This window comes from Rhinopithecus bieti, unplaced genomic scaffold (assembly GCF_001698545.2).
Source record: "Rhinopithecus bieti isolate Rb0 unplaced genomic scaffold, ASM169854v2 scaffold_44510, whole genome shotgun sequence".
In the NCBI taxonomy this organism is placed as follows: Eukaryota; Metazoa; Chordata; class Mammalia; order Primates; family Cercopithecidae; genus Rhinopithecus; species Rhinopithecus bieti.
In genome coordinates, this window is record NW_016818390.1 from 387,069 (window position 1) to 403,057 (window position 15,989).

Sequence of the window (15,989 nt, forward strand, 5' to 3'; positions counted from 1 at the left end):
TCAAATGTGCTCATTACTAAAATAAGTTACATTTACACACATTTAAGAGTTTTACCTTGAAAGTTTGAGTGGGACTGCAGACTTAATTTTGACTATTCTTGAACAAGATTAGTTTTAAATGGAAAAATAAAATAAATTTCAGTCTAAGATTGTTTTTAAAAAAGCTTGCTTATAAGGTTGATTCAAAATAATGAATAGCGCAAAGGTCTGTAGGCAGTGTTTTATTTTATTGATTGAATCTGTACAACCCACTACCACGACTTTTGGGGAGTTTGGTTGAGATTTGTTATCAGAGCTTCTTTCATTGGAAATGACTTCTGTATTATTGGGACCTGCTTCGGAAACAGACATTTAAATGAAGAGTCAGAATTCAGAAAACACAGAAGAAAGAAAACTTTATTATTTTAAATTTATCCAATAACAGTTCTACAGTTAAAAAAATAAGTCATTAGTTATATAGATAAAAATAAATTATTTAGTGTCACATAAAGAAATCCTTAAATCAAATTTATTTTAGCATTGACCTTATTAGAAATGTTAATTTTTTTCTATTATAAAGTAGATTATAAAATTGCCAAGTAGTTAATCAGGTCCTATAATGAGTCAATGCAACTACTTTCATTTTTGATAACACAAGGGTAATATGATGAGGTTAACATCACCTTTATCATTATTACTTGAATATTGCTTGATGGGCAATAAAGCTTTTAGAGAATGACTTAAAGGGGAGCTATGAGAAAATATTCAAATACAGATAAAGATACACTCACACGCATGTTCAAAATAAGTTTATAAAACTTTTAGACTTTTTTCTTTCAGCAGAAAAGCTTTATTTAGCTTATATTTTTATATTGTCTAAAATTATACGTAATCTTACAAGTGTATTATTATATGTTAAGCCCTTCAGCATTGCTGAGTCACACATTGGTTTCTTAATTTAATTTTGATGGGCTTCCTTTTAATGCAGTGAGACAAACAGTTCTTGCTTCTTGTCTCCCCAACTGGGTAATCTTTATGAAAACATTTTCTTCATAAAGTTCCACAAATTAAAGAAAATATCACCTTTAATTCAAAATAAAATCAAAGAGCATATTACATATGGATACTATCTATCTATTTATATAGCCATTTTGATTGTAAAATTCCTCAAAAGTTGGGGTAAAACTTAGTGTACAGATTTGACCACTAACATAAGATACTGCTCCCAGAGGATGGCGCTATATAAATGAAATGGTTTTAAATTAACTTGTAAACTGATAGGTATTTTATTTTTCAATTTAAATCAGTATTTTATTTTTCAATTTAAAATGTTTAGTATTTGTCAAGATACTGTAACAACAATAGTGCCTACTTCTATGGTCTTTATTTGTCACAGTCAAAAAACAAAAGGGGAATGTTGGCCATCTATGATTTTAAACGATAATACCATGTTTTTCTTAATGCTAGATCTCAGTCTCAAGCCCTGGGTCAAGCACTGACATAAATGTTAAGAAAATTGCAAGTATTGGCGATGTCTGCGAATCTATGAAACAGCAGCTCCTAGTCTTGGTGGAATGGGCTAAATACATTCCTGCCTTCTGTGAATTACCGTTGGATGATCAGGTATACATTTAAAAATTTATAAGTGCTTTAAAAATGCTTCTTGAACTTTGCTAAGTTTATGTTCTTTCCATTTTATTTGTAATGCATATGCTATATTACTATATTTGACAAAAGATAAACTATGAGAAAGGATTGGGTTTTCTTACCCATCCACCTTTTTCTATCAAGAGGCACAACTATTTGACTTCTATTTTAGGGGTGTAGCAAATGTATTGATTGGACGAGAACTGAACAAAACACTCCTCTGCCCTTTTGGAATTTTAAAAGGCTTATGTGAGGGAGAAAGGCAGATAGCATGTAACTATCATTGTGAGACAAAATATTAGAAGAGTGAATGTCTGTGAAGCAAATGGTGGATGTTGTGTATTGGCGTTTACTGAAGGTGCTATATAAACCTCCTCAGAAATACCAGGTCACTCCTAGACAGAAACCACACAGGTTATGATGTTGTCTTGGTGGGTACTTCATGCAATTAACATAAAGTTTTACCTTTCATGCTGTCAGTTTTATCCTAGAATTTATTGTATAAAAGTTATGTTTCTGGCAAAAAGAAAAAATGTCTGTAGAAGCATGATAAGAAATTTATAGAGAAATAAAATTATAGAAGGAAATATAGAATGATCTTTTACTAATACTTATATTTTCATATTTTATCATATGTCCATTATAATATTTTAATAAGTGCTTAGAAACTTGAATTTCCTGATTGTATTATAAAGATAAGTATTTTGGTTTCAGATTCATTTTGAGTTGTTCTTACTAAGTAGGGTATAATTTTTTGTAGATGAAAATAATTTGAAAAATTCCCTTTCTGTCACATTAAATTAACAATGGTAAGTGTCGTAACTAGTGTATATTTATTTTTAAGAGAGCATTTCACCTGGTGACAGGAAAAAAAAAATACAGTGAAATCTGAAGTAATTCTTAAAAGGCTCTGTAACTGCCTTCCTGGTATGAGTCATGAATATTGACATATCATAAAGATAGCATGGCTCAGAAGGTTATGCCAGAGTGAATAATGCTAAATTGCTAAAACCTACCAGTCTCACCCCAAGCAATATAAGTAAGGTTACGTTATGTATCAGTTTTATATTTTTATTATCATTCTTCTTTAGAAATTGCTGACTTATATATACAATGATTTAAAAATTGGGAAATTAAAATCCAGTAACCAGTGAGAAACAGTTTTAATTTGCCAACTGATTCTTTAATAATAACAGCATAACATTTATTAATTAGCCACAAATTTGTAAATGTCTGTTATGAATAAGGCACTGGGAAATTAGCTTTCAGTTGCACTATAAATTACATAATTTGATTTAATTATCTCAGGAGCTTGGTGACAGGTGTTATCATATTCATTTTACAGTTTCTAAAACTGAATCCTAAATCAGTAAAATTCATTCAATAAATTCATCAAATGAATATTTATTGGATTACTGTTCAGTTTTAGGAAGTGTGGGTATTTAGCAGTAAAAATACAGATTTCTTCACTATTTTCATAAATGTACACTCTGAGAGAGGTGGATAACTTAAAAATGCAAAAATTATGAGAAAGTTCATTCCAAGTGGAGATAAGCTCTATAAAATGCTATAAAATGGAATAGAATGAGTTGTTGGAAAATGGGGATAAAATGAGAAGAGAGACTTTAAACTGAGGACCAGAGAAGTTATTACCTGAGACCCTGAAAGACAAGGGGCCAAGCACAGGAGAATCTCAGAAGAAAGCACTCCAGATACAGGAACAGCATGTCCAAGGTTCTGAGTCAGGCAGGAGCAATGTGAACAATGGGTGCTGCAAGATGAAGTCAGAGACATGAGGGCTGGGAGGCAAAGCACTGACCCACTGTCACTCTTCCCATCACCTGCGAGGCCATGTTTGCGGAGTTTGGATTTTAGTCTAGGGACAATAAGAAATCATTAAAAGAGTTTTCAGCCTGGACTGGGGTGGTAGCAATGGAGATGAAAAGAAGTGGATCACTTTGGCTTGTATTTTAAGAAGCAGCACTAGAATTTACTGTAGAGTTAGAGAGGGCTCAAAATAGTCTCTTGTTTTGATGTGAACAAGCACTTTGGATTACGGCGACATTTACTAGATAAAGATACTGGAGAAGTGTTATGTTGGTAGGTATTAAATTTGTAATGCTTCCTATACTTCCTAGTGGTGATACGCAGCAGGTAATCTAGTGTACAAATGAAGCTTAGTTGAGAGCTTACTGCAAAGAGTTAGGGGTTCAATCTAGAAAGTGACAGAACCCAGACCTCCCATCTTTTCCTTACAACAAGTCTTTGCTTTGCTTTTGTTAATTTAGTTTATTACATGCAGGAGATTAAGTTTTATATATGTTTTATCATTTAGTACTCATGAGTACATGATGAGCTTTTTTTTTTTTTATCTCTACTCCCATATTATAGATGAAAACAAATGAGTAAGTTCCAAACACACAGGTTAACTTACACAAGGTTAAAGAGGTAGTAAGTGGCCATGCTGGGATTTGAACTCTGGTCTGTTTGATTCTGTTTCCCTTCCAAACAGTTAACTTTCTGCTTTTTTTTTCTGCTGCTATTGTATTGACTTGCTAGATAGTTTTAAAATTTTTGAAAAGTTGATTCTATTGACATGCTACATAGAAAACTGGAAGTTTACTGATGGTGTGTATCTATGAATGCTATAGTTTGTTAAAACAACAACAACAAAAGTCCCAGGCTTAAAGAACACTGTAAGTTAACAAGACTCATGTCATCTTTTAATCATTATATATTATAATTAATTGTTAAACTTAGAATTTTTCATTAAGGTGGCACTGTTGAGAGCTCACGCAGGGGAGCACTTACTCCTTGGAGCTACAAAGAGATCCATGATGTATAAAGATATTTTGCTTTTGGGTAAGTTTTTTTTTTTTAATATAAGAATAAATTATGCATATTTTATTCTTGCAATAATATACAGGGTCTGTTCTGTATGTACCAAGTATTTGCAGACACTGTCAAATGGTGCTGTCACTTCACAGGTTGGATTTAATTGTGTCCTCACTTGGCCTTATTTTTCCTCGCCTTGACTGTATCTAAGTTCAGAGTCCATGAGATGATCAGGGAGCATTAAGATTTAAAAATAAAAAAGAGATGTTGTTCAATAAACATAATATTGAGGTATGTTCAAATTATATCAGAAAGAATAATTAATGACTTATATGGCTTCCTTATGGAGTCTCAATGTGTTTTCATATTTCCTTAGAGTCTGTTTTTTATTTTATAGGCTTTAAAAAAAAGTTTACATCCTATGATCTTATTGCCCATGATATGCTACAAAATGATCAAGTACCATGATGTGCTACAAAATGATCAAGTAAAAAAGTACTGGTGGTAATGACTATTTTGATAGACAGGAATGCTAGAAAAGGCAAAAGAAGGATAATAGATGTGGGTGGTGGAGTAGAGAAGACATAAAGAAAAAACGTTTGTCTTCATTAATTGCTCCAATCCTGCTATTTTACTTAATGTATACAATTAGATTTTGAGAGTTGAGATCTTTCTGACACTTACTAGCTCCACCTCTCTCTGGCATGTGTGAAAATATGACTAGATGATTTTATTTTTGCGCTAGATGTTTTAGCCCCAAATATAAATAAATTGAAGACAATATAACAATATCTAATATTGTTGTGGGTTTACTATGTAAATGCACTGGTCTAAGTACATTACGTGTATATATATATTCTCTCATTTAATCCTTGAAATAGCCCTAAGGGATTACTACTATTATTTATAGCCCATTTTGCAGGTGAAGAAATGGAGGCAGAGAAAGTTTACCAAAGGTCACAAAGCTAGTAAAGAATATAGCCAAGATTCTAAACCACATAATGTGATTGTGGAGACTATGCCCTGAAATGTTATTAAATACCTTCCTTGCATTTCTAGTAAACACCTAGAATACTGTTCTCGTTGTAGACCTAAATGCAATATACCTAGAAAACAAAATGTCTACGGTATAAATTCTAGTTCTAAATTGGTTTACCCAGAATAATTAGGTAAGCTAACATTTCATAAAGAAAGAGTGAAGCTCAAAAAAAGATATTAACTATGTGAAGTGAAATATATGTTACTTTTACCATGGTAATTATTTTACAATGTAGATACACATCAAAGCATTACATTGGGCCAGGCATGGTGGCTCATGCATGTAATCCCAGCACTTTGGGAGACAGAGGCAGGAGGATCACTTGATGTCAGGAGTTCGAGACCAGCCTGGCCAACATGGTGAAACCTCATCTCTACTAAAAATACAAAAAATTAACCGGACATGGTGGTGGGTGCCTGTGATCCCATCTACTCTGGAGGCTGAGGCATGAGAATTACTTGAACCTGAGAGGTAGAGGTTGCAGCAAGCTGAGATCGTGCCACTGCACACCAGCCTGGGCGATAGAGAGAGACTCTGTCTGCAAACAAACAAACAAAAAATCACATTGTACACTTTAAATATATACAATTCTGTTTGATGGTCATACCTCCATAAAGCTGGGGAAAAAAGAAAGAGCGAGGGTACCGTTGAATATGCTGCTACCCTGAGGATTGTCTTTGCCTGCAGTGAAAGAATTTAGAATATTTGTCTTTTTATAAAACCAGAAAATAACAATTTAGCTGTTATTTTGGAAGCTATAAAATGTCCATTATATTATAGCCAGAGAATTTCTGAGTTAGAAAGATATTTAGGGAATAGGTGGTCTAGCTTGCCACCCAATTTTTGAACTCCCTTAAAGTCAGCCTTATAAAGTGGTTATCCCACCTCTATTTAAAGAATTCCAGGAAGAGAAAATACACTATCAGAGGCAACTCATGAGAATTCATATGTTAATTTAAAAAAAATCAGCTTCCTTTACTTAGACGTGTTGAAACTGTCTCCATAGTGTATGCCTAGAATGCCTGGAGTATCAAAGTGCTGTTTTTAATCTGCTGTAAGCAAGAAAGATTCTTTAGGGTTTGTATTATAGTCATTAGTGAATAAAACTCTAATAGATGAGTGACAGAGAAAACTAATCATTGTATTTAGATTTTCTCTTGTCAATTATTAGCATGTTATTAGTCTGTGCTTTTGTGTTATCGCAAGTGACTGATACCATTAAAATGCATGTGATCACGTTATCAACGTTATTCGTCCTTTAAGCATGCTTGAGTTTTTCCAGCATAACTAACAACACCACTGAGAGAGAAAGTACATCACTATTCCTTCAAGGGTAGACTATTTTAAACACAGGTTTGTTCAATTTTAAACAATGCTGACAATTTTGGGAGACAGGTGGTTATTTTGTTGTTATTGTTTTCTCTTCCATAGGAAACAACTATGTTATTCACCGCAACAGCTGTGAAGTTGAGATTAGCCGTGTGGCCAATCGTGTTCTAGATGAGCTGGTTAGACCATTTCAAGAAATCCAGATTGATGACAATGAGTATGCTTGTTTAAAGGCAATTGTATTTTTTGATCCAGGTTGGTTTTCAAAATTCCACTAGAGAATTAATATAATAAAAATTGAACTACATTTCAAGATTAGAATATTTATTGTCTTCACACTCTAATTAGGTTAAATCTGTACACTGCCTTTCTTATTCCTTGGTTAGATGCAAAAGGGCTAAGTGATCCAGTAAAAATTAAGAACATGAGGTTCCAAGTGCAGATCGGTTTGGAGGACTACATTAATGATCGGCAGTATGACTCCCGGGGAAGGTTTGGAGAGTTGCTTCTGCTCTTGCCCACACTGCAGAGCATCACTTGGCAAATGATTGAGCAAATACAGTTCGTTAAACTTTTTGGGATGGTCAAAATTGACAATCTGCTTCAGGAAATGCTACTAGGTGGTGAGTACATTGAAGAATTTCTACTTTATTGATTAGAATCACACTAAATATAAGTTTGACCCATTGATTTTTTTTATTTTTATTTTTTATTTTTTTTTTATTATACTTTAATTCTAGAGGTACATGTGCATAATGTGCAGGTTTGTTACATATGTATACTTGTGCCATGTTGGTGTGCTGCACCCATCAACTCGTCAGCACCCATCAATTCCATCCTTCATGAATCAGGTATAACTCCCAATGCAATCCCTCCCCCCTCCCCCCTCCCCATGATAGGCCCCGATGTGTGATGTTCCCCTTCCCAAGTCCAAGTGGATCTCATTGTTCAGTTCCCACCTATGAGTGGGAACATGCGTTGTTTGGTTTTCTGTTCTTGGTGATGGTTTGCTAAGAATGATGGTTTCCAGCATGCAAAATCCATTTGTCCCTAACAAAAGGACGCAAACTCCATCCTTTTTTATGGCTTGCATAGTATTCCATGGTGTAAAAAAAAATATGTGTCACATTTTCTCAATCCAGTCTGTCACAGATGGACATTTGGGTTGATTCCAAGGTCTTTGCTATGTGAATAGTGCCGCAATAAACATACGTGTGCATGTGGTCTTTATAGCAGCATGATTTATAATCCTTTGGGTATGTACCAGTAGTGGGATGGCTGGGTCATATGGTACATCTAGTTCTAGATCCTTGAGGAATCCGCCATACTGTTTCCCATATGTTGAAACTAGTTTTACAATCCCACCAACAGTGTAAAAGTGTCCTATTTCTCCCACATCCTCTCCAAACACCTGTTGTTCCTGACTTTTTAATGATTACCATTCTAACTGGTAGAAAGTTCTGCTAGGGCAATCAGGCAGAAAAAGAAATCAAGGGTATTCAGTTAGGAAAAGAAGAAGTCAAATTGTCCCTGTTTGTAGATGACATGACCCTTTGATTTTTTTGGTCCATATTTAATTCATCTGTTGAAGTCACTGTGATGCTCCTGAATTTTTCTCCTTCTGCTAGGACATAATGAACTCAAGTTTTTACATTTAGAAAATTTGCAAGACCCATCAGAGAGACAAAAATACTTGGACAGATTCAAACCCCCATTCTTTTTTTGTTTTCTTGAGACAGAGTCTCACTCAGTCTCCAGGCTGGAGTGCAGTGGTGTGATCTCGGCTCACTGCAACCTGCGACTCCCTGGTTCAAGTGATTCTCCAGCTTCAGCCGCCAGAGTAGCTAGGACTGCAGGCACACGCCACCACACCTGGCTAATTTTTGTATTTTTGGTAGAGATGGGGTTTCACTGTGTTCACCAGGATGGTCACCATGTCCTGACCTTGTGATCTGCCAGCCTTGGCCCCCCCAAAGTGCTGGAATTACAGGCGTGAGCCACCGTGCCCAGCCTCAACCCCCGTTCTTATTAGCCTCCACCACCTCTACTCCACAGTCCCTTTGACTTAAATTTTCAGATCCTTCCAAACATGGCAAACAGAAACAAATTTCCTGGTTTTATGACCTCTTCAAATATATCATGGTTTTTCATGCCCTGATTTGTTTAAAACCTCAAGGATACTGGAATTGCAATATAACCTAATACATATATATATATATATATGTATATAAAATATCTTAAAAATGAACATTGTGTTCCTGAAATAATTAATTGACACAAAATAGTAGAAAGGGAAAATGATATTTCATTGTTGCAATAAATGTCAGGAATAAGTTAAGAAATTTATTTTGCATTCCAATCTAGATTAAATTTCCTTGTAAAATAATCATATTTGTTTTTAGTTTTCTGGTGCATAATTTGTTCCTAATGATATCTTTCTGAAATGAAAGTTGTTCATGCTATTACGGTGATCCCAAATACTATAAACTTGAGGTAAGTGATTCTTGGAATTGCCTTAACAACAGGCAGCGAACCTAATGATTCCAGGAAATGGCACACAAAGTCCATTTTTAATATACAGCATAATATGATGCAACATTAATCTAGCCAATGTACAGTGAAAGCTGACATTGTTCTTAATATGCCAGTGGTTCTGTCAATTTATTTTTGAATTCCCAAAAGCACTTGGCAAAATAGCAATATTTAAGCTGTCAATCAAAACATTTGTTTCAAGGTAAACTTGCTGTTCCTTGATTAAATACCACTAACACAGCATCTTTTTATCTTTTGTAGGGGCTTCCAATGACGGTAGTCATCTCCATCATCCAATGCATCCACATTTGTCTCAAGATCCATTAACCGGGCAAACTATACTTTTAGGTCCTATGTCAACACTGGTTCATGCAGACCAGATCTGTAAGTATATAGGCTACTTTTCAACCATGATATTTCTTAATTACCTGAGAAAAAGTGGAATTGTGGGAAAGAATCTATTAGTAACCAGAAATGGCAAAAACTTGGTGTAATTTCCCATCTGGGACTCAGCAGTAGAAGATTGCTATTCAGCTTGTCACTTATTCTCCCTAGAAGTCAGTTTGCTTCCTAAAATGAAAATGTAAGAAAAGTCTTTCTACTTCATAGATCTGGGGAGCACAAAAGAGTATACAAGTAGTCCTTGCTCTGCATGGTAGTGTGAGACCGTAAAAACGACAATGCAAGCTGAAACCATGCAAGGGAATCTAAATAATCAATGGGAAAATTATTTCCTGCTTGGGACCTTCAAAAATGTTTGTGAAAACATTGAGAACTCTCTTAATGTTTATGGAAACTAAAGAAATGCGATCTTTATACTTTTTTTGTAGAATTAAATATAAAACATTTCAGTTGGTACACTGTAATTAAAACATTAGGAATATTGACAATCAAAGTGTTTTATTTCTTTATAAAATAATTGTGAAACGCAGTTTGACCAGTCTTGTCACCTTTTAAAACTTACATTAGGAAGTGAGGCTCTTTTCTACGCCCTGATGAGTTTTACTCTTTGGGAAGTTTGGATCAGCTTTCAACATTTTATCCCTTGTATTCTCAATGTCCTGGCATATTTCTGAGAATTCATTTAATGTGAAATTTCTTTTGCCGCTTTCACTTCCTTTGGGACACCTTCTCCCCTTCTGACACATCCAGCTTTCTCATTTATGTGGACAAGTTTTCCTTCGCTAAGTTCTTGGCTGCATATTTAGAGACTCAAACGACAGCAGCGGCAGCATTCCCATGGACAGCTACTTCTTCTGTGACTGCATTTGTGTTCTATTTGTACGTCACTTGCAGCATCATCAGCTTCTATTCCTTTTCTGCACTTTCACTGTTGTTGGTCAATTCTAATTCGATTATTCAGTTTTGTAAAATGTGAGTGAATTTACCACTAGGAAACAAGAAGGCCACACAGCCACTGTATGCAGTTTGTTTTCCATACCTGAACTGAATAGAGGATGCTCAGTGACCAATCATGGATAGACTAAAAATTATGGCATGATCAGTCATTGATCATAAAGCACATCTGTTATTTAGACAGTTGTTTGCAGACTGAAGAGTTGGCAGTGGAGTCTGTATTTATGAAATTACTCACTAATTTTGAGTTACCGTGGTGACTGAAACTTGAACCATGTTGTTGCCAGACTGGTGCTGTTTAAGCCACGGTAACTAGAATTCATTCACATCAGAATTGTGCAGTGAGGGCTGCTTATGAAAACTTCTTGGAACTCAGATGACTATATAAATACCATAGAGATTGTTTGTAGCTAAGTTAATCTATTATTATAACCTTAATGATAATTTTATTTTTCTAAGTTATTCTAGTGATACAGATCTCTAATTATTTGATAAAATATCTAGATTAACTGATTAATTGCTTCTGAATTTAATGTAATTAATCCCAGATTTACCTTCGATCTATTGCCTCTGAACACCAAACCTACTAACTCACTGAGATTACTTGAGTTATTGTGATATAATTATTATGCATACTCTTATTGCTTACTGAATTTACAATAGTCTTTAATAGCTAGCTACAACATTTTTTTTCCCCAAATGTTGTATGCAATGCAACAATTTACCAAGTACCATCTGACTTCTAGCCATTGGTAGGGAACGTAGAGGCCACAGAACTGCATGCTACCATGCCGTCTTTTAGATACAAGCACAGGTAGACCTTTGTGTGACTAGTATCTGAAACCAAAATTCTTTGAGTATATGAGAGAGAGAAATAAATGAAATTGTTAGGAAAAACATAAATTATAGAAAAATATCACATAATCTTGGATTTCCAATGTACTTGAAAGGCATTATTTGGGACCATCCTTGCAAAATAGATCTTACCATTTTCATTTAATAGATAATCAATAGCAGAAAGAGAGTGGCAAGCTTAATACCATACTAGAGAGTTTATGGAGTTGTGTCTCTTAAAGATCAGTTATTCATAAACTCGCAAAATGAAACACATTAACAACACATTAAGCATTGTAGGAATCAACTGGCAAGAGAGTTGGACAGTTCTGCTGGTGGTTGAATACTTTTTAAGGGCTAGTATTCTAGTATTTTAAAAACATATTTGCTGACCCTAGTCTTTTAAAAATCACATTGTTACACTAATTTTTATTCTTGTTCTTTCCACATAGTATTTGTGGGATTTATTTGTAAAAGAAATCTTGACTTTACTATGCTCGTTTGAAATAATTTATATTTTATGCAAGCAGGATATTAAACACAACCAAAAGTTAAGTTCATGCATATTTTCTTGGTCTTTTAGAGAAGGCTACTGCAGTCTTAGATCTAGTCTAAATAGCCAGAAATAATTTTAAAAGCAGATTTTGATATTGGTTTGTCATTTAAATGGCACTTAAAAGTTTTGCTTCTGAGTAATTGCTAATCCATACTTAACAATAATATAAAGCTAATGTATTAATGAACACCAGGCAAAAGGAGGCTGTTCTTGTTTTGTAGATAATTTTTTGAAACTGTTGAGACATAAGCTATAAAGTTTACAAAGCCTCAGTCTGATCATCAAACATTTTCTGTTAGTTCTGTTTACTATGTGGAATAATCCAGTAACAATAAGCGTTGAGTACTAAAATATTTCAAGTTTCTAAAAATTACAGAATAACTCCTAGATTATTTTATAATATGGTTACATTTTACAATGGAAAGAACTACTATTCTAGACAATTAAGTTTTGAAACTATTTACATTCAATTCAATCTTTTTGTATTCAATTACTTTCTATTCAATTACTCAGGCTTGCTCTTTGCATCAAAGGGGATGGGACAGGCAAGCTCGATTGTAACAGAATAATTTTGAAGCGAAAAAAGTCAGTATTTTTCAGATGCTTTTGACTACAACTTAGATTTCAGAACATTTATAAAGTACCTTAACCTTAATTTTTTATGTCATTTAATATGTCTGAATTATATTTTATTTTATGTGAATTTTGATGGTAAAATTATAAACATTGCTTTCTAATATTTGAGAAAACTATCCTTCTGTTAATTATTTTCATTGCCTTTTTTCCTGTTAGGTTTATTAGAGAATCAAATGCTTATAAATGCTTTTAAGAAAGGCAGAAAACACCTTAAAGTGACTATGAAAAAAATTTTTTAACATGACCTCTTTCTATTTAATGTTATTTGGGAGGTAAGGTAAGAGTACTCTCTAACAGTGTGTCATGGGCCAATAATACATTCTACAAATCACTATTCTATATAGGATCTTTTTAAAACATTGCCAGATCATGCTAATGTGTATTGGTGTTGTGTAGGGTTTAATGGGGTGGGGAAGGCTGACTGCCACCATCACACTCGATTTTCTGATTCTTTTTCAGCAACTCCTGAAACCCCACTCCCTTCCCCAACACAAGGCTCTGGGCAAGAACAGTACAAAATAGCTGTAAACCAAGCATCAGTCATTTCACACCAGCATCTCTCCAAACAAAAGCAATTGTGAAAACGTGTTTACTTCAGAACGGCACTACATAAATGTGAAAAGTTGTTGATCTTGAAATATCTCAGGATAGCACTTTTGGCAAACTCTTAGCCAAGGCTTCTTCATGGTGCTGTTATAAGATGGTGTCCTATTTTCTTGTTCATACATTCATTCTGTTTGTTGTTGCTACTATGTAAAACTTTCACACGCAACCAATGTGTATCTGAGTTTGAAGATGTTTATATAGGGTATTTTTTCCAACTGCCCCTGCGTTGTGCCCGAACCAACTGAATCTTATGTATGAGTTTCATTTGTTTTATTAATGTTAATTTAAATTTGTAAATAATTGCTTTATTGTGATGTGATGCAGAACACAGTGTTCATTTTTGACTGAAAATAGTAGATCAGAAATCCAGGTTTAATATAAAATGAGCTAAATTTTAAAATAAATTATAAACTTACAGATTAGAAAATAAAGCAGTTGCGGTAGAATAGGCTGTATCTTTTCAAGAAGAATCTCTTATGGACATTCTGTGGTAAAGAAGCAACTCTTTGCTTTAGAGTTAAATATTCCTATCTTAAGTTTAAAAAATACAAAAAACCATTCCAAGGAGGACTGGATACTTTTTGAAATCTGACTTTATTTGAAGATGTATGGTAAGCAAAAGCATGTTGGTTTTATCAGTTAGGATACAGGGTGAATTGTAACAAAGAAACCCTAAAACAGTGACTAAACCAAGAGAGCCATCTATTTCTTTCTCCTGAAACAATTTAGAAATAGTTATCCATTGACTAGAAATTAGCACATGCCCACAGCTGGCTCCCAGGGTGGCCAGGAGAGTTATCTATAGGTGGAAAGTCTGTGTTAGCCAAAGCCACGCCACTGAGAGAGCTGATTCTGAGCACACGTTAGCCATCTACCACCCATGTTCCTTATTTAGTCCTCACAATAACACTGTAGGAGAGATATCATTTTCTCTCTTTTATAAATAAGGGAAAGTTTAGCTTGAGGGTTTAAGGAACATAACAAAAGTTCAGCAACATTAACGAGTGAGAGAACCACATTCAAACCCAGGTCTAGTTGACTTAATGAATCTTTGGTGTGGAATGAAAAATGTGAGCTTCTTATTCGTAGTGTGGTTTTTAAATATATGCAGTTGAGTGATGATTGAATACTATTCACCATATTGCCTATAATATATATTTACTGATAAGTGGTGAGTGTAAATTTGTTGCGCCTAGAATAAGAAACCACTTTTGTAGTTTTAACAAGACTTTTCCTTAAAAACATTAGAGAAAATAAAAGATTCACCACATAGATTTTGATGAAAACAAAAACAAAGCAAAATGACTGGCTTAGCAGATTCTTTAAAATGTAGCAGCCCAGGGATGTACCAAATGTCAAATTCTAGACTGAGGAGTACAGTTCATTGGAGCCTTAAACTCTCTGATATCACTTAGAGCTGGAATTTATTTTAAAACAAATTAAGCATGGGCCACCTCATGAGGCAGTGGCTCCTCTCTGGTTGAGGAGAGGGAAAATTGGAAAAACTGGTTCAGTAATTATCAATAATATTTTTTGAAAAAGAGGATCACAAGCTGTAAAAGATTGAATTAGATAATCTTTCTCAGGATTTTTTAAATGTCTAAGATTATGATGTCATATATCCCACTTACCCTGTAAGTAAAAAGGTTATAGTAATATTAAGTAACTTATTAACTCTTAAAGTAAAATTGAACTCTTAAAGTAGAAAAATGATTATTAAAAGCTATCTATGATTTAATAGATTTAATAAAATTCCTTCAAGACCTGGTACCCTTGTGAAACTGTAAAATATATCATATGGGGGAGTTTTTTAACTCTTAGTTTTTGAAAATTTACTGTAGTTTCTATTTTGTGAATAAGAATGTTTTTGATTTTTATCATACAAATAACATTTGTAGATTTTTGTTTACTTTGGGGGGATGTTCCCTTAGAAGATATTAAAACAAAATACTGCTTTGGTCTGTGCAGGCTGCTGCTGTAACAAAATACTATGAATTTGGCAGCTTATAAACAACAGAAATTCATTTCTCACTGTTCTCAATGGTGGGAAGTCCAAGATTAAGGAATCAGCAAATTAGGTCTCTGGATCATACATGGCATTTTCTAGCTGTGTCTTTATACATAAAAGGAACAAGGTAGCTCTCTCAGGTCTGTTTAATAAAGGTACAAATTCTCATGACTGAATCATCCTCCAAAGGCCCCACCTTCTAATACCATCACTCTGGGGACTAGGTGTCAGCATGTGAATTTTGGAAAACACAAAAATTCAGAACATAGCAAATACCTTTAAAGCATGAACGATAACATTCATTTTTAGTGAATCCTATAATTTATTCATGTATATTAACTAAACAGCTATGTCTTTGAAATTATTAGCAATGATTCTGCTTTAATAACTATGGTCGGGGGATTTATAACATTATATTTTTATATACTGAACTGCCAAAGATGCTGGAAAAAAGGAACTGATGTTTTCAGCATATTTTCAAAATATTGATAAGGGAAGTTATCACTTTTATATAGTATTCAACTTTTTTCAGGTAATAGAAATGAATAATTTATTGTGAAATAATTCATTTTATAAATGTAAAATTATTTTTATAAATTTTATTGTTGGAAATCAAAAATTAGTAGATTTTT

The 15,989-nt window shown here is 33.9% G+C and overlaps 1 protein-coding gene across 10 annotated transcripts in view; it reads left to right on the forward strand.

Moving 5' to 3' along the window:
- The window catches only part of HNF4G (hepatocyte nuclear factor 4 gamma), a 169,050-nt gene extending 153,061 nt beyond the window's left edge, over window positions 1–15,989 (forward strand). For 9 of the 10 annotated variants that reach the window (XM_017856997.1, XM_017856990.1, XM_017856987.1 and 6 more), the window contains 6 exons: window positions 1,447–1,602; window positions 4,401–4,488; window positions 6,932–7,084; window positions 7,216–7,452; window positions 9,623–9,745; window positions 13,203–15,983. In XM_017856997.1, the coding sequence (XP_017712486.1) occupies window positions 1,447–1,602; window positions 4,401–4,488; window positions 6,932–7,084; window positions 7,216–7,452; window positions 9,623–9,745; window positions 13,203–13,324 (879 nt within the window). In that variant the 3' untranslated portion in view covers window positions 13,325–15,983. Of the gene's footprint in view, window positions 1–1,446; window positions 1,603–4,400; window positions 4,489–6,931; window positions 7,085–7,215; window positions 7,453–9,622; window positions 9,746–13,202 lie in introns of all 10 variants that reach the window. The other variant, XM_017856986.1, reaches the window with a different exon arrangement.